Source organism: Phaethon lepturus, unplaced genomic scaffold, assembly GCF_000687285.1.
Source record: "Phaethon lepturus isolate BGI_N335 unplaced genomic scaffold, ASM68728v1 scaffold9973, whole genome shotgun sequence".
NCBI lineage: Eukaryota > Metazoa > Chordata > Aves > Phaethontiformes > Phaethontidae > Phaethon > Phaethon lepturus.
Window position 1 is genome coordinate 25,263 of NW_010529707.1, and position 16,596 is coordinate 41,858.

The window sequence follows — 16,596 nt, forward strand, 5'->3', positions numbered from 1 at the left end:
AGCTTGTGCTGGGGTGCTCTGAGCCCTTGTCCATGTAGCACGAGTGGTACACCAGCAGCTTTCTTACTAGAGGTGCAGGTATTTCTGCAGTATAACACCAGGTCTCTGCCCAGCTCTGCAGACTTATTTGACCTCTTCATCTGCCTTCTCTAAACATCCAGTACAAGTTGCACTGGGTGTAAGAAAAGGCAGGAAAGCAGACTGATGAGCGTTGGGTTTGGTTTTCTCAGGTAAGATAGTAAATATGTCTCCTAGGCTGAACACAGTGGTCTTATGGCACATGGCCCCCTCATGGCGGGCATGCTTAGCTGTGGAGCTGCTGTCACCCTGGCTGTCTGGTCCTTGTGCAGTGGCTCTTCTCCTTCCTGGTATGAGGCATTTGCTCATCTGGATGCCCCTGTGAGCTTCCCACCCCGAAGGCTGCTGTGCTGCAGCCAGCCGCTGGCTGGAAGGGAAGCAGAAGGTGTCTGCACAGCCTTGCTCTTGGTGTTCGCTGGGTGCATTGGGGCGCGAGCCTCAAAAGCTGGCGAATGCTTTGGCTGTGCCTTGGCCATGGGGAGGAGTTTGCAATGCTGGCATCGGGGCTGCAGTACTCCCACCTGTGCCTTGGCCCCTCAGTTTTTAAGAAATAACCTCCTCTTGGCTGGGCAGCCCTGCAGGGAAAGGATCTGGTTCTGGCCGCAGGCAGCAGATCAAAACTTGAGACCTGCTTTTCTGTTCCTGGCTCTGCCAGCATCTGCTCTGTGGCCTCAGGCAAAGCTGCTCCTTCCTTCCCTGCCCGCTATCCCCTTCCCAGTCTCACCACTAAAGTCCCGGCTCCCGCTGCAGCTGTTTTGTCTATCCCCTTGCACGGAGGGGCCCTGTTTTTTGGCAGGGGCAGTCAGGCAGTGCTAGTGTGACTGAAAATTACTTACTGCCACCAAATAAATGAAAAGGAGGTTTGTGAAATGCTGGGAGGTCCGAGACATCTGTCAGCAGCTTTTAAGGGCTCAGCTCTCAACCAGGGCAGTATCTGGTATCCCTCGCTAGCACTGCTTGTCCTGAGCTCCTCTGTAGGGGTGAGCAACACCCACTTGCTCCCTATTTCCCAGGCTGATGCAGTGACAAAGGGCAGTGGGGTTTTCCTGCAGTGGGGTTTGGCAGGGAATCTTTTCAGCTGTGCACCACAAGATGTGTTGCTGTCTTTGTAGGGAGGTTTTCTTCTGAACCCTGAGCACCTGGATTAGCCTAAATGTGTGTTGGGTGGCTTGGGTTTGGGTTTGGTTTTTTTAAACACTTGTTTGCTAGAGTCTCTGCAGGGAAACATGAAGAGCAGTTTTGAGTTGGATGTCCAGGAGCTTGACTACAGAATCACTGACGAGTTGGAGCTGGGGCTCTTGGTTAGGCTGGCATGCCCTGGAGGGTGCCAGGCATGCACAGTTCCTGCTCGCCCTGACCCTTGGCTCTGTGCGTGGTGTGTCTGTCTGTCTATCTGCTAGCACAGTCACACCATCTCAGTCTCCTGCCCTGGTCTGAGCAGTCTCCACCATGACTTGCAGATCTTGACTCCATCCATGCTGGCGAGAGCCACCTGCAGCCCCCACTGGCGCTGGCCTGGCTGTGCTCCCTGGGGCAGGCTCCCTGCCCGGCTGCAGGGCTTTGCTTTGCTTTGTGTTTAGTCTTCCACAGCGCTCTGCGAATGCTAATTAGTCCTCTCAGCACCTCAGCTAGATAAGGGATCCCTGTTCCTATCTTGCAGATAAGGAAAGCAGCAGAACTTGTTTCAAACAATCTCCTCCCTCCCCCGCAAAGATGATAGTCTGTGGCACCCACCCCTGCAGCCTGTGCCCCTGCGTCCTCTTTCACTAGAGGTTGTGAGGGGGCCTCTCTCTGACCACTCCCCAAAAAAGCTCAAGAACATCTATGGCCAAGAGGTTCCTGTACTAAAGCAGCTGAAGGAAAGGGCTGGACGCCATTGCTGTGAACCCTGAGGCCGCAGTGCGGGGGGTGCCCAGTTGGGATGCTCATGGTGGGAGAGGGAGCCCTGCTTTCCCCCAGCCAGGGAGATAGATGCTTAATCAGGCTGCAGAGCAAGTTTGGTTGTGTTTTTCCACAGTGCCAGGCATGTCAGTGCTCTTGGAGCAGGCAGGAGTGCTCCATACCTGTGGAAAACTGGGCTGGCTGTGGGTTTGTGCTGTAGCACTTGGTGCCTTTTGAAGCTATATTTAGTTGGTGACATCTGTGGGTGTTGAGTGGAGGATTTGAGGGGCTGTTCTGAAAGCACTCGCTCTTCCTACACAAGCAGGAAAGTTTAAAAGCCTTGTGGCAAGCTTTGTGCCATGGAGCTGGGATTCTCAATGAGGTGCACGTGGAATAAATGAGGGACACCTGGGACTGCTGCTGCTTGTGGAGGGAGGCAGTGCAGGTGGGCTGGGGAGGTCCTGGGGAGAAGAGGGGGGATTCGGGGACGTAGCTGAGAGCTTTGGCTTTCCGGGGGGTGGAATCCCCACTCAGGAGCCTTAGGGAAGGGAACCAGGGAAGTGGAGCACATGTGGCTCCGTCCTGCCATGTCTGACTCTGCCTTATTGACACTTCAAAGCCGCCAGCTCTGAGCAAGGCTGGGCCGGCAGGATGAATCACAGGTTTCAAGGCTGAGAAGGGGACTGGTTTTGATCATCTAGGCAAAGTTGTCCTGCCTTACGCAGGAGATCAAAGCCAGCTTTGAGTAGAGCTGGGTAGGCTATTCTGGGTGTTTCCTGGGGCGTCCCCAGATAGCCTCTGCTGTTCCTCAGGGCTCTTTTCTTCACCTCCCTCCCACCCTCGCCCCCCACCCCAGTCAGAGGTGCTTTTCTTTTAAACAAAGCCAGCAGAGTCAGCAGAAATGCTTGCTCCTGCCAGGTGTGTGGCACCTCGCACAGGCTGCCCCTCGAGGCGGGGGCCAGCGGGCTCTCCTCTCCCTGCAGAGCACTGCTGTCATGTAGGAGACCCTCATACCTGGTCCTCATGGGGCTGGTTTGTGGTAGGCAGTAGTGTGCTGCTCTGTTGGACTCTGCGTGTGCCCTGCATGAGCCTACTCCTCATCTGGAGACCTTGCAGCCAAACCTGGGATGGAGAAAACAAGTCAAATTGGTTTTCTGCTTGTAAGGAGGTGGTGTGTGAGCAGGAGCCAAGACAGGCCATGGCGGGGCTGAGGTCTTGACTTGCTGCAGGTCTTGTGTGAGGCCCATGGTGGTGTGAACCCCAGCCGCTGCTCTCTGATACCCTAAAACACCCCAGAGGCACTCAAGTGCCTGAATACTTTTGGCTGTAGCAGGATTTAGGCACTTCCCAGATCTGGCTCCTTCGCTCTGTACGTTCCCTCTCATGAACTTGCTGCCCCATGCTGGGATGCACTGGAGATCAAAGCACGAGACGAGCAGCGCCTGTGTGCTGCAGAGTTGTGTGTCCCTCCATTGCAGCCTTCCTCTGTTCCCTGGGGAGGGCTGGCCACATAGGCGCAGTGATGGGCCTTGCCTGTTCAAGGGCATGTTTGTGTTGCTGTGCATAACAGCAGATCAAATTCTGCATGGCTCTTTACAGAGCGAGCTGAAGTTCTCACCACCCCTCCTCCCTGGCTGGCAAGGCCAAGTGGGGAGGGCTGAGCTAAGTCAGGGAGTGCCTTCCTGCAGCGGGACAGGGTTAAAGGTCCATTTCTTGGCTACCTGGATTGATCAGGAGTCATCTGATCTTGATGGGATCCTTCTGACACCCAGATCAGAAGCTGACTCTGTTTTCTGTTCACCTTTTCCGCTTAGTCCTCCTTTGCTGAAGAGGGAGCTGGCTTGCTTCCCACCCGCCTCCCTCCAGAGCTAACACTTCTGCAACTCTCAGCTGTGTTTTAACAGCTTTGTTCTCCTCCTCTTGCAGAACATACAACTCCTGCGAAAGTGGTGAGGGCTGCCAACCCAAGACAGCGGAAGGGAAGCAAGGTAAGGCTGTGCCTGCTCTCCCTCTTGCCGGCCTCCAGCTTCTGGTGCAGTTGTCAGCACTGCGTGAACATCTTGAGGGTCTGGTGAGCAGACTGCTTCCTTCACAAGCCTGGTTGTGGAGGGGGTTGACATGCTGGTCTGGACGCTTCCAAGAGTGTGGAGAAGAACATCTTGATTCTTCATATCCTCTTCAGTGTTTTAGTGATCTTGCATGCTGCCTGGACTGGTTTTCTGCCCAGCTAGGTGAGGGGAGACCTTCTCTTCCTCCCTCTTGCAGGGAGGCACTTGGAGTGTGGTGCTGGATGTGTAAAGCCTCTACCCTGATGCCAGGGACATCCCAAGTCCCTTGTGGGCTTAGCCAATGCCCTGCTTTGCAGTGCAGAAGGGTGGTGATGTGATACAGCACCACTGTGTGAGCAGGTCCATTCTTCCCTGTGCAATCTGTTCTTTACTGGCACACGGAGAGCCAGGGTAATTGATTTCAAACAAAGAGACTCCTTTGGAGAGGAACTAGGGCAATCTGTTCCAGGGAATAAACATGTGATGGAGGGGCAGTTTTTTCTAAGGATGTTGCATGCACCTGGGGCACAGCTAGGGACATTGGCTGTTCGTGTTGGCTCCCAGCAGCCAGTGAAGATGCATCTGACACTTGATAGACTTCCCTTATCTGTTCCATCTCAGGGAGAGGAGGGCCCTTGGGGATGGAAGGTGCTCCTGTTTGTGAAACAGGCATGGCCCTGTACTGGAAGTGGTTTTCCCAGGAAACCTGCCTCCTGGGGAGAGGAGTATGGCACCTGAATGTAGAGATGTGATCTCCTGGGGGACTCGGTGACTCCAAATTAATTTAGAAATAATAACCTCACAAGGGCAAGGAGGAGTTTCTGTGCCCAGATAATCTTAAACTCAGTGCCCAGGCACAATTCATCATGTACCTGGGCAGCTGTTGGGGTCCTTTTCTCTGTCCTGCAGGTCCTCTCTGAAACCTGGAAGAGGTAGAAATGATGGTAGTGGCAAGGTCACATACTCAGCAGAGAAGTGACTGGTGACCATGGGGTGTCTGGAACAAGGAAGCTCCCATCACCATCAGATACCTGCTTGAATTTTCCCACCAATTCTACTAAGGGATCCCTTGCTTTGTTGTTGCCAGCACTTGGTTGCAATTGAGCACTTAAGTGAAGCTGTGCCTGGCTGTAACCTGCCACTAGGTGGAGGCATCTTCTTTAATGGGATGTAGTTGCTTCAGGTGGATTTAGGTTGCTGAAAGCTGTGTCCAAGGGATGGTGCCTATGATGAGCGAGTTATCCCAGGCAACTTGGTGCCAAATGCTGCTGCTGGGGCAAAATATTTGGTGGGAGCTGAGAGGCTGATAGCTTACAGGGCTAGTGGCAGCCTCCTTACAATCCCTGATAGACATAAACTTGTCTGCAGTTATTTGGGATTAATCTGGGGGCCCAGTTTGGGTGGGGAGAGGGGCTATGTATATGCGGTTCGGGTGTCAACCCCCAAACCTCCTGGGGACAGCTGTCTGCAGAGCACTGGTCGGGGGTGGTTGTGACAGTGTAAGTGGAAGGGCTTCTGGCTGCTGAGGCAGGGAATGGCACCTGCAGCTTGTACACTAATGAGACCTTTCTCTTTGGATACAAGGTTGGTGACTTCGGTGATGCCACAAATTGGCCAACACCTGGAGAAATAGCCCACAAGAGTGTCCAGGTGAGAACACAAATTCGCTGCAGTGAGCAGGGTAAGGCCCTTGCAGACCTCCCCATCCCTTTGGAAGTACTGGCTGAGCCAGGCCGTTGGGGGCACTGAGTGTCAGCATGGAGGCAGCCAGGAATAGCATGCAGGAGATTTCCTTTTAGGGCTGCCCTGTACATTGGGCTCCCTCCCTCAGTGCTATTCTGGTAGCTTGGAGCCCAGTCTAAACCCCTGGGCTGGGTGAATCAGGTAGGGGAGCCCCCAGATCCACACTCTCCTCAGCGCTGCTTCGTGCAAGAAGTGGCCTGGGCGAAAGCCAAGACTTCCATGGGAGAAACTGAAAACAAGTGAGGAAGGGCTGGTGTGCATGAGGGGCATGGCCTTCCTCTCCTGCTGTGGACGTGGATGTCATTGAAACCTTTCTATTTTTGGATGCTGCTTTGCCAGCTCCTGGCTGTCTGTCAGGGCATGAGGGTCATTCACCCTTTTGCCATTGGCACAGTCCTGTCCCTTGTAGGACACCCCCATCCAGGAGCACCAGGCCTCCCTGGCAGTCCATCTCGGTAGCTTCTGTGCCTGGGGCTTGTGTCTCAGCTTAGGCACTTCCCAGCATCTGTAGAGCCCCTTGTCTTGCTCAGACATAAGCCTTTCCCCAGGAACAGGATGGCTCTGGGAGGCACAGAGCAGGGATGCTTCCAGCCTAGGGCAAGGTCCTCCTGTTCCTGCTCCTGCTGGGACAGCTAGGGTCTACCTCCAGCTCTTTTTCTCACACTGCTCACATCTTTCTTGCACTGGTGTGTCTCCAGCAGCCGCATAAAGCACCATCCCTCCGGAAACTGCCTGTCAAGAAAGACATGAAAGAGCAGGAGAAAGGGGATGGGAGTGATGGCAAAGAGAGCCTGAAAACCAAATCGGATGAGTCTGGGGAGGAGAAGAATGGTGACGATGACAACCAGAAGTCAGCCCAGAAGAAGAAAGGTAAGGCAGGAACTGGTGAGGACAGTTGCCTGGGCTCAGCTTGTCTCCCCCTCTGTGACCCACAGCCAGGTGGAAGCATCCACCACTTTCCCTGGGGGCCTTACCACAGGACATGGTCCCAGCATGAGGACAACTGTGGTGAAAAGGTGTTTGGATTCAAGGGGGAAAAGTGTCATTTTGTTGGGAGCAGGTGGAGCAGGCCCCAAGTAATCACATGGGCCTGTGTGTCTGGGGACCGCGGCAGTAGTCTGCCCTCTCACCTGTGTTCCGTAGTGACATGGAAAAGCCGCTGACTGTGGGTTGCATGGGCTCAGTCTGGCTTGAGACTTGGTGGGCAGAGGAAGGACAAATGCTGTGAAGCAACAGGGGAGTTTTGTGTCACATCCCTCCATGCCTGAGAGTCCTGGTCAGAGCCTTTCTGCATCCAGTGAGGCCTGGAGGGATGTTTGAGGACAGTGTTGGTTCAGAAGGTACCCCTGCTTTCTCCCCTCCATGTGTGGGGGCTATGTGGCAAGAAGGGGCTGGCAGGGGAGGAAGCAGATGCTCTCTGAACCTGTGTCACACCCAAAACCTGTCCTTTTGCAGGCAACAAACACAAGTGGGTCCCTTTGCAGATAGACATGAAGTCAGAGGTGCCTAGGGACAAAACGGCTTCTCGGAACAACCGGCAAAACGAGCAGCACAGGCACCCCTCCAACAACCGCAGTGAGCTCAAAGGTGGGGGCTTGGGCTGGGGACCCGCTCTCCCTGCCCTGGCTGCTGGGCAGAGGAAGCCCTGGTGCCCAGCCACAGCATCGAGCCGGTGGGCATGCTTCCTGCGTTCAAAGGGCTCTGGGTGCAGTGGACTTGCTCCAGGGAGGTCCTTTCATCCTGTAACACTCCTCCTGACTCTTTTTCTCCTCATCTGCTGCAGGCTGGCACCCAGACAACAAGCACGAGCGCAGCTGGCAGGACCACGATGAAACCTCCAGTGTGAAGAGTGAGGGAGGAGCTGTGCGAGGGGCCTTCAGGGGCCGAGGCCGGGGCCGTGGCAGGGGCCGGGGCCGTGGCAGAGGAGGTGATCACTGTATATATGTCCTGTGACAGTAGGGAGAGAACAGGGTGTGTGTGTTCTGTTGAAGTGTGTGTGTGAGACCTGGGGCTCCAAAGCAGGCTGGGGAGGGCAGAGTGCTGTAGGCATACAGGGAAATATTGTGGCAGGTCATCTAAACTGATAAGTTGAGCTGCTTTTAATAAAAGCAAATTATTCTTTTTAGTATTTTAATAAAGGCAAATGTCTTTCCGCTACTCAGGCCAAGCTCTTCCACCTGTTTTCTGCCCCTTGCAGTACCCCTGCATGCAGGAGTTGAAGCATGCTTTGATACTGTGTAGGCTTTGTTGTTGTGAGAGCCAAGCAGGAGTCTTGGCTTGGATGGAGAAGAGGATCTGCACTGATATTTGGCTGGGCACTGTCTGTGACACAGCTTCAGTGCAGGGCCTTCATATGTCACCTGGGCTGCCCAGTTGCTCCTGGTGAAGAGGGTTCCTGGCCTCTCTTTGGCTTGGTTTGTTGAAGCTTCATTGGGATCCCTTCTGTGGCAAAGGCTGAGAGCAGGAGGATGAGGGGTGGGGGTCAGTGATGCCCCATTGTGGGCTGCCCTGGAGGCCCCGGGAACAGCGCAGAGGGAGCTCTTTGTGCAGGAGTCTTGACTCCATCTGGCAGCGCAGCCTGTCTGGCTGATCCCAGGGGCTCTGTGCTGACCCTTACTGGCACCCCACAGGGCACTTTGACTACCAGTATGGTTACCGGAAATTTGAGGGCTCGGATGGCTCCCGCACCCAGAAGTACGCTAGCAACATCACTTACTATTTTGACAACATCAGCAGCGCTGAGCTCTACAGTGTGGACCAGGAACTGCTCAAAGACTACATCAAGCGGCAGATGTAAGCACCACCTCTTCTCCTTGTCTGAGCATTGGTTGTTGGTGGGATGTTCACAGATGCCCTCCCTGGAGACTCCATACCTAACCCCATGGGTAGGGTTCGAGCCGAGGTGTATTGCCTCTGTGCTATGGAGTTTACAGCACCAGCTTGCCCCAAGTCTGGGCTCCCTAGGCTGTCAGTCTTCAGCTTTGAAGTAGCAGAAGTGTGTGTGGGAGTTTATTTCCTCTGGGCATGCCCTGAGGAAGGTGGCTTGGAGCTGCCTCTCACTGACATGTTGTCCGTACAGAGAATATTACTTCAGTGTGGACAACCTGGAGCGAGACTTCTTCCTGCGTCGCAAGATGGACTCTGATGGCTTCCTTCCCATCACCCTGATCGCCAGCTTCCATCGGGTGCAGGCGCTGACCACCGACATCAGCCTCATCATCAAGGTGAGAGTAAGGAAAGATGAACTTCCCTTCTTGTTCTCCTTACCACCACCCCTGTCTGAGGCCCATAGATGGGCTATGACTGAGATGCAAGTGGAGCATTCCCTGATCCTTGATGTCTTCACTCCTCCCTTTGGTCCTCCTAGGGAGGAAGGGCTGGGGCTGAGCCACTCAACGTGCCAGGGCAAGGCCCTGAGTTAACTGGGTATCACTTGGTTCCAGGCTCTGAAAGACAGCAAGGTGGTGGAAATTGTGGACGAGAAGATTAGGAGAAAAGAGCAGCCAGAAAAATGGGCTCTGCCTGGCCCACCTATGGCAGACTACACACAAACGGACTTCTCGCAGTTCATCAACTGCCCCGAGTTTGTGCCCCGGCAAAGCTTCCAGAAAGAGACAGGTGAGCAGTAGGGGAATATGGAGGGAAGTGTGGGATGCAGTGTTGGTATTGCAGCAGGACTGAGACCCTGAGAGTCCGGAGTGTTTTTCAGGGCAGGGTTCTGCCATTTGCTTTCTGCTTGGTGGTGGGAGCTGGTATTGGCTCTGTCGCCAGACCCCCAGATCACTGCTGCCCCCATATGTGGGGAAATACGAAAGGGACTGAGTCTGTGGCTTTTCCTTTATAGAGGCTGAAGGGATTTAGGGAGGGTCAGTCCTGCTGGAAGTCTCTTGGCTGTGCCTGGAAATACTCTGCTACTGCTGGGCAGAGCAGAGGACACTGATGAACAACTTTTCCTTAATGGGTGAGGAGGTACTGGGCACAAATGGGACAGCAGGTATGGAGTTGTCAACAGAGTGCTGGGGAAGGGTCTGCTGTCCTTCATGGGCTGCCCCCTGCTCTTGTCACTCTATCCTGTGGCGGCTGGCAGGAGCCCAGGGCTGGGCCTGAGAGCCTAAGTGGAGGATCCTCTTGGTGCTGTTGTAAGCCTTAGTTTTGGCAGGAGAAGATCTGCTCCCACTGGCTCCAGGCTGTCTTGGGAAGGTTTTCCTGAGAGCAACAGAGTTACAACCTGCTTTAGGGCTCTGTGTGTCTGGGATAGTCACCTGCAGAGCTCTGTGGCTGCCACTGGCATCACAGCCTTAAAAGGAAACTTCCCTCCCCAGCACTTGTGGACAATGTGTTGGTAAGCCTCAGCCACTGGATGCTAGCTGGTCCTATAAACTGTGCCATGCTGCCAAAATAACTCCCTCTTCAGTCAAGTACTTTACGCATACCCCCCAGACTGTCTCCCTCCCTCCCTCTAAAGCACCTTGTGGCTCTTGGTGGCTCTAGAGTCTGCTCCTGGCTCCCCGCGTCCTGCCAGCCCGGTCCCCACCAAAACAGAGGAGGTCAGTAACCTGAAGACGATGCCCAAGGGCCTGTCTGCAAGTTTGCCAGACCTGGATTCAGAGACGTGGATTGAAGTGAAGAAGAGACCTCGGCCCTCTCCAGCCAGGCCCAAGGTAGGTAGTGCTGTAGGACCTGTTGGGGTGGGGCTCTCCCAGTTGACTGGGTGACTTGAATCATAAGCAGGCAGATTTCAGATCAAATAGGGTCTGCTGGTCATGGGAGTGATGTCCTAGTCTCTCCTGGCCGCATCTGACCCCCCTAGGAGCTGCTCCTCAGTGGTGTAAGTAGGGTGCGCTCCCCAGCTGGGCAGCTTCTGGCTGCAGTAAGGAAACGAGGGGCAATAGTTGGGTCTCCAAGCAGTAGGCTTGTGTCGCTATGTGGTCTTTACCCTGTGTCACCCTTGCCCTCCTACCTGTAGAAACCAGAGGAGTCAAAGACACCGCAGCAGCAAAAGCAAAAGGACCAAGATGAACCCGAAGAGCTAGACTTCCTCTTTGACGAGGAAATGGAGCAGATGGATGGCCGCAAGAACACCTTCACTGACTGGTCAGATGAAGACTCGGATTATGAGATTGACGATCGGGACGTGAACAAGATCCTCATCGTGACACAGACGCCTCCTTACCTGCGCCGGCATCCTGGTGGGGACCGGACTGGCAACCACACATCCAGGGCTAAAATGAGCTCAGAGCTAGCCAAAGTGATCAATGATGGGCTGTACTACTATGAGCAGGACCTGTGGACAGAGCAGTTTGAGCCAGAGTATTCACAGATCAAGGTGAGAGCAACTGATCCAAGAAGGGGAGCGCATGTGGGGCACAGGGAGCCTCGTGTGCAGCAGGCTGGCCACCTCATTGGTGTGTGCCGGAAAGGGCAGTACAATGGGTTACAGCCCATTTGTGAGGTAGAGCTAAGCTGGGATTAGTGCTCTTGCAGAGCTTGGGGTTCCTGGCTCCCAGTGTCATCCTCTGCTGTATCAGGGATCAACACAGCTCTGTAATGTGGTGTAAGGCCGCAGCCAGGTAAACAAAATGCCAATAATGAGGTGACCTAGAACATGGGGCCCATTGCTCTGCTCTCTGCCGGGGCCTTGGCAGGCAGTGTCAGATCTATGGGGGGAACTGGATGTCTGCACTGTCCGTAGTGCCCAGTGCTCCATGGCATGGTCCCTTGGAGATCACACTTACTGGGGACAAGTTCACTGATGGCTTGGCTGGGCTGTGCTTGGCCTGTGCTATTCTCTGTTTTGGTGCCAATTTGCACAGACTTGGGCTTTTTATAGAAAGTCCATCTGCTGCTTTGAGTCCCAACATGGTAACACTTAACGGTCAGGGACTTGCCTAGATTCATTTAGTGATGGAAGCTATTTTGGGGGTGAGGTGGGATGGCCCGTCAGAGCTACCAGCTGGGCTCAGTGTTCCCACGTCTGGTACCTGCCACATTACTGAAGCACTGCTGCTCTCTGGGGTGGCAGAAGCTGAGGGTGTGAGGAGAGCAGGTGACGGAGGGGACAGTGTGTGCTGGGGGTATGGGCCCTTCAAATACATGGGAGTGTTGTGCCCCACTGCTGGTGTGGCTGTGAGAATGCAAGGAGGAGGCTCTAGGGACGCAAGAAGGTGGCAGGGGCAATGGGGTCGTGGCCACACATGGCTTACTGAGCTTGCCTTGAACCTTGTTGCACCAGTGCTGACCTGGAAGGGTAAAAGACCGAAAGAAGCAAGCGATGGTTAGTGGAGCTGCCTTGTAGAATCCCTGAAAGCTTGGGAGCAGCAAGTGGCTCAGATGTGGTCCATGCAGTGCCCAGTTTTCTGTCTGCTGCATCTCCCCTTCCTACCTCTGTGCAGCACGTTGCCCTTCGGGCACAGAGGCCCTGTGGCTGTACTTGGTGCCCAGCGTTGTGGCTGTTGGCAGAAGCAGAGTGGTGGCCATGATGAGCTGATGGGATGAGGGGAGAAGAGAGCAATAGGTTGCTTCAGCATCTTCCTCTTTCAATGCAGCAAGAGGTGGAGAACTTCAAGAAGGTGAATATGATCAGCAGAGAGCAGTTTGACACCCTGACCCCAGAGCCCCCTGTGGATCCAAACCAGGAAGTCCCTCCTGGTCCCCCCAGGTTCCAGCAAGGTAAGAGATGGGGGCATGAACAGGTGGGACTTAATTTGTCCCTATTCCTTCTGGTGAGAGGTTCTCAGAGGGTGGGTAGCAGCTGGGGAGAACGAATTGGGGCCACAGGCATGTGGGGTTATCCCTCACAGCGCAATACTCTTCTAGCTGTTTGGAGCCCCGGAATGTTTTGGGGCTCCAGAAGAGGAGGCCCAAAAGCAGGGGTGTCCCAGTTGAGTGAGGAAACTTTGGCTGACTTTGATGTAATTCCTTGGATGTGACTTTCCTCTTGGACCCTCTCTGAGTATCTGGAAGGCAGCTGCCTGCTGGGCCTTGCTTGCCTGTGTGTGGTGCCTGGTGCCCTGTTTTTCTCTTGGGGATGGGGATTTGTCACTGCTGTTAGCCACTGGGAAGCAAATACCTTGTGGGATCCCTGGAAGCTCAGTTCTTGGACCTACTGCTAGACTTTGGGCTGTCTCGCCCCGCTGGTGACAAGCTGGACTTGAAGCTGCTTGTCTTGGAGAGCCTTGGATGTGTCCTTGTGTTCCTGCTGCCGCTGCTTCCTATCTGCCAGATGGGTGTCCCTTGGCTGTAGTGATGCTCCTGTGCTCAAAGCTCAGCCTGACCTGGGGTGGGGGCGTTCTCTCTGCAGTACCTACAGATGCTTTGGCTAACAAGTTGTTTGGAGTCCCTGAGCCTTCAACCATCGCACGGTCTTTGCCTACGACTGTACCAGAATCGCCCAACTACCGCAATGCCAGGACCCCCCGGACCCCTCGCACACCTCAGCTAAAGGACCCAACACAGACGCCCCGGTTCTACCCAGTGGTGAAAGAGGGCAGGACGATAGATGCCAAGGTGGGACCAGGGCTGGGGTGTGGGAAGGGAGCTGGGGTTTCCCAGCTGGGGCATGGAGAGAAAGGGAACAAGTCCCTGATGCACCATGTCATGCAGACTCCGCGGAAGAGGAAGACGAGGCACAGTTCAAACCCGCCGATGGAGTGCCACGTGGGCTGGGTGATGGACTCTCGGGAGCACAGGCCCAGAACTGCCTCCATCAGGTACTGAAGACAGGCGTGTGGGGTCATGGAGGAGCCAGAAATGGGAAAGGGGTTAAGTGTGGGAAGGAAGGGGAAAGGCAGCATCCGGTCTTGCAGGGGAGGTCTCCTGTTAGGTGACTGCAGAAAGGGCTGGGACCCAACTTGTCCCTCCTGGAACGAGCTGAGGAAAGTCTGAAGCCTTGGAATAACAAGATGAGACTCGGTTGGGAACATTGGTTCCCTTCGTAGAACCCATGGCTCAGGTCCCAGACCCAGAGTAGGCAGTCACAGGGAGCCAGTGGGACCAACAGACAAGTGCTGCAGTGTGGAGCGTGACTGCATGCCACTGTCAGCTGGGTCATGCCAAGGAACAAGGGTTGACGGGAGTCTCTCATGCTCAGCTCCAGCCCTTCGGAGGGGACCCCAGCTGTCGGAAGCTACGGCTGCACCCCGCAGTCCCTGCCCAAGTTTCAGCATCCTTCACATGAGCTGCTCAAGGAGAATGGCTTCACGCAACATGTCTACCACAAGTACCGTCGGCGCTGCCTTAACGGTAGGGATTGCCCACATTGAGGGGCATGGGGCAGGGTGTCTGTGCTCCGCTGCGTCTGGGGGCAGGGTGCATCAGCAGAGCATGCGCATGGAGAGAAGCAGGGTCCTACATGGCAACCTTACTGGTAGCTTTTGTTTCCCCAGTCTGTGGTGAGCACTAGCTGTGGCTCAGGGTGTCCAGCTGTGGGGCTGGGTGTAGTTGCAGTGCCACAGGGCCCTCGTGTACACAAGCCCCTGTGCAGAGCTGGCTCCCTGGGAGAGGATCTGCCTTGTAATCATCCTCCCTTCCCAAAACAGAGCGGAAACGGCTGGGCATTGGTCAGTCCCAGGAGATGAACACACTCTTCCGGTTCTGGTCCTTCTTCCTCCGAGACCACTTCAACAAGAAAATGTACGAGGAGTTCAAGCAACTGGCTGTGGAGGATGGGAAGGAGGGATACAGGTAGGAAGGGAGGGGTAGAGTGGCCTTTCCTTGGAGGGGAGTGGGGGAAGAAGGGTTCAGCCTTTTGCAGTGCTCTCTGCAAAACAAAGGCAGCATCTCTGCCTTGCTGAAAGATAGGACTGGGCCACCCTCAGCCACCTCCTGCTGCTGCTATGCAGCAGGGCTCTTTGCCTCAAGAGCCTCTCTGCCTGGGTGTTGCCTCCAGCAGTGTCTGAGCATCATGTGCTGCTCTGTTCCCAGGTACGGTCTGGAGTGCCTTTTCAGATACTACAGCTATGGGCTGGAGAAGAAATTCCGGCCAGACATATTTAAGGACTTTCAAGAAGAGACCATCAAGGATTATGAAGCTGGTAGGTGCCTCCTTTGGCCTCTCCTGGGGTTGGCAGTGATGCTACATGGCTGCCCCTGAGCCTCTTCTCATGACTTTGGGGAAGCCATGTGATGCTGTACGTTAACATGTGCAACAGGAGTCCAGATGGATGTCCTGTTCCTCACTTCATAGGAGAGGGCTGAGTGGGTGCTCACCAGCGTGAAGGCTGCTGCAGGGATGGAGGTGGGCAATGAGAGGCTGCAACTCCCAAAGCATTTCTGTAGAGGCACAGATTCCTCTAGGAATTCTCAAGGCCCTGCAATGGTTGAGCCTTGTCACCACCAGGTCATCTGAGCCTGGGAACTTCCCCTGTCAAGAGGGCTGCCCAGTCCTGATGCAGGTTGCTTCCCTCCAGGTTCTCCATCTTCCCTCAGTTGTGCCCACCGCAGTGGGACAGGAGGGTCCATGGGGCAAGCAGTGGGGAAGCCTGGAGGAAAGGGTTCTGATGTCTGGTTTGATTTTTGTCCTGCTAATGTCCGGTTTGGTTTTCTTCCTCTCCAGGACAGCTCTACGGGCTGGAAAAGTTCTGGGCCTTCTTAAAATATTCCAAAGCCAAAAATCTGGACATTAACAGCAAACTGCAAGAATACCTCAGCAAGTTCAAGCGCCTCGAGGACTTCCGAGTGGATGTGAGTAGACACAATGCCTGTACCACACTGATGGCCCCTGCAAACACCTGTCGGCCCCTTCCAAGGAGGGAGGATTTTGGGGGTGCGGTGCCAGGCAGGGAAAGTCAGTGACACCTAGTGTCATGCCCTGTCATTGCAGCTGGGCCAGGAACAAGCTGCAGGGTTTGAATATTGCACATCCACTCCAGAGCAGCTCTCTGGGGAATTGTATGAACCCATCTTCCTTGATGAGCAGAGGAAGGTGAGCCTTGATGGCTTGAGTGGAGCCAGCACTTTGTGGAGCTTTGGCTCCTGGACTTCTGGGCTGTGCCCCTGTGTGGCAAGGAGGTGCCTAAGAGCGAGTTGTCACCCTTATGCTTGATTGGAAGTCAGTCTGTCTTTCTGGCAGCAGTAGATGTGGAGAGGAGGGCAGCTGTGTGCTTGGGGCGAGTATGTGTGTTCTGTGAGTCAGAGAGAAGTTGCAACTGGAGGTTAGCAGGAAGGCTGTTCTCTGGTTGACGAGGGAGGGCATTGCATTTGGAGGAGGCTGTGCTGATACTGGGGTTCTTCTCTTCCAGCCACCCATGGGGGAGGAAAGTGGACACAAGAGATACCCTACGACGTCAGGGGGAGATGGCAGGAAGCGCTACCCATCCCAGTCTTCCAGCAAAACGGTCAGCCAGTGCCCCTCCAGCCAAGCCCACGCCTCGCCCAGCCAGCCTGCACAAGAGGATGCCAAAAACCTGAGCCAGCAATCCCCGGCCCCTTCAGCTGCAGAATCGCAGACACTGGGGAAGTAGAGAGGCTGCAGCGTCTGCATCCCACCAGGGGATGGGGTGGGTTGGTGGGGGACTGGCTTGGAGAAGGGGAGACGTGAGGGGGTGGGACAGGAAGGGAGCTGGAAGGTGGGCGCCCAGGCTGCTGGGGAGAAACTTCAACGCACATGATTTTTTTTTTTTTTTCTCTTGTGGCTGGAAAGCAAAGACGATCTGCATCTAAAACACCATTTTGCTATTACAACCCTGACCAGAGCCAGACCTGCTCCCAGCAGACCTGCCCTTTTCTTTCCCTTCCCTTCCCTCCTGTGCACACACTCATGTCTTAGTGTCTCTTAAAAAACAAATGTTTTGGCTGGGTTGGAAAGGGGAGATTTTTTTTATTATTATTATATATATATCAAGTTTTA

General features: G+C 54.7%; 1 protein-coding gene across 1 annotated transcript in view; it reads left to right on the plus strand.

Moving 5' to 3' along the window:
• Positions 1-16,325, plus strand: part of LARP1 (La ribonucleoprotein domain family, member 1) — a 26,210-nt gene extending 9,885 nt beyond the window's left edge. Inside the window, exons 2-19 of the mRNA XM_010284025.1 lie at positions 3,886-3,947; positions 5,592-5,657; positions 6,449-6,620; positions 7,206-7,337; positions 7,534-7,677; positions 8,381-8,543; positions 8,830-8,974; positions 9,194-9,368; positions 10,242-10,411; positions 10,717-11,076; positions 12,296-12,419; positions 13,051-13,256; positions 13,353-13,459; positions 13,840-13,991; positions 14,288-14,432; positions 14,673-14,782; positions 15,304-15,431; positions 15,989-16,325. Coding sequence (XP_010282327.1) covers positions 6,497-6,620; positions 7,206-7,337; positions 7,534-7,677; positions 8,381-8,543; positions 8,830-8,974; positions 9,194-9,368; positions 10,242-10,411; positions 10,717-11,076; positions 12,296-12,419; positions 13,051-13,256; positions 13,353-13,459; positions 13,840-13,991; positions 14,288-14,432; positions 14,673-14,782; positions 15,304-15,431; positions 15,989-16,210 — 2,607 coding nt within the window. The 5' untranslated portion in view covers positions 3,886-3,947; positions 5,592-5,657; positions 6,449-6,496 and the 3' untranslated portion in view covers positions 16,211-16,325. The remainder of the gene's footprint in view (positions 1-3,885; positions 3,948-5,591; positions 5,658-6,448; positions 6,621-7,205; positions 7,338-7,533; positions 7,678-8,380; positions 8,544-8,829; positions 8,975-9,193; positions 9,369-10,241; positions 10,412-10,716; positions 11,077-12,295; positions 12,420-13,050; positions 13,257-13,352; positions 13,460-13,839; positions 13,992-14,287; positions 14,433-14,672; positions 14,783-15,303; positions 15,432-15,988) is intronic.
• Positions 16,326-16,596: the final 271 nt, after the last annotated feature.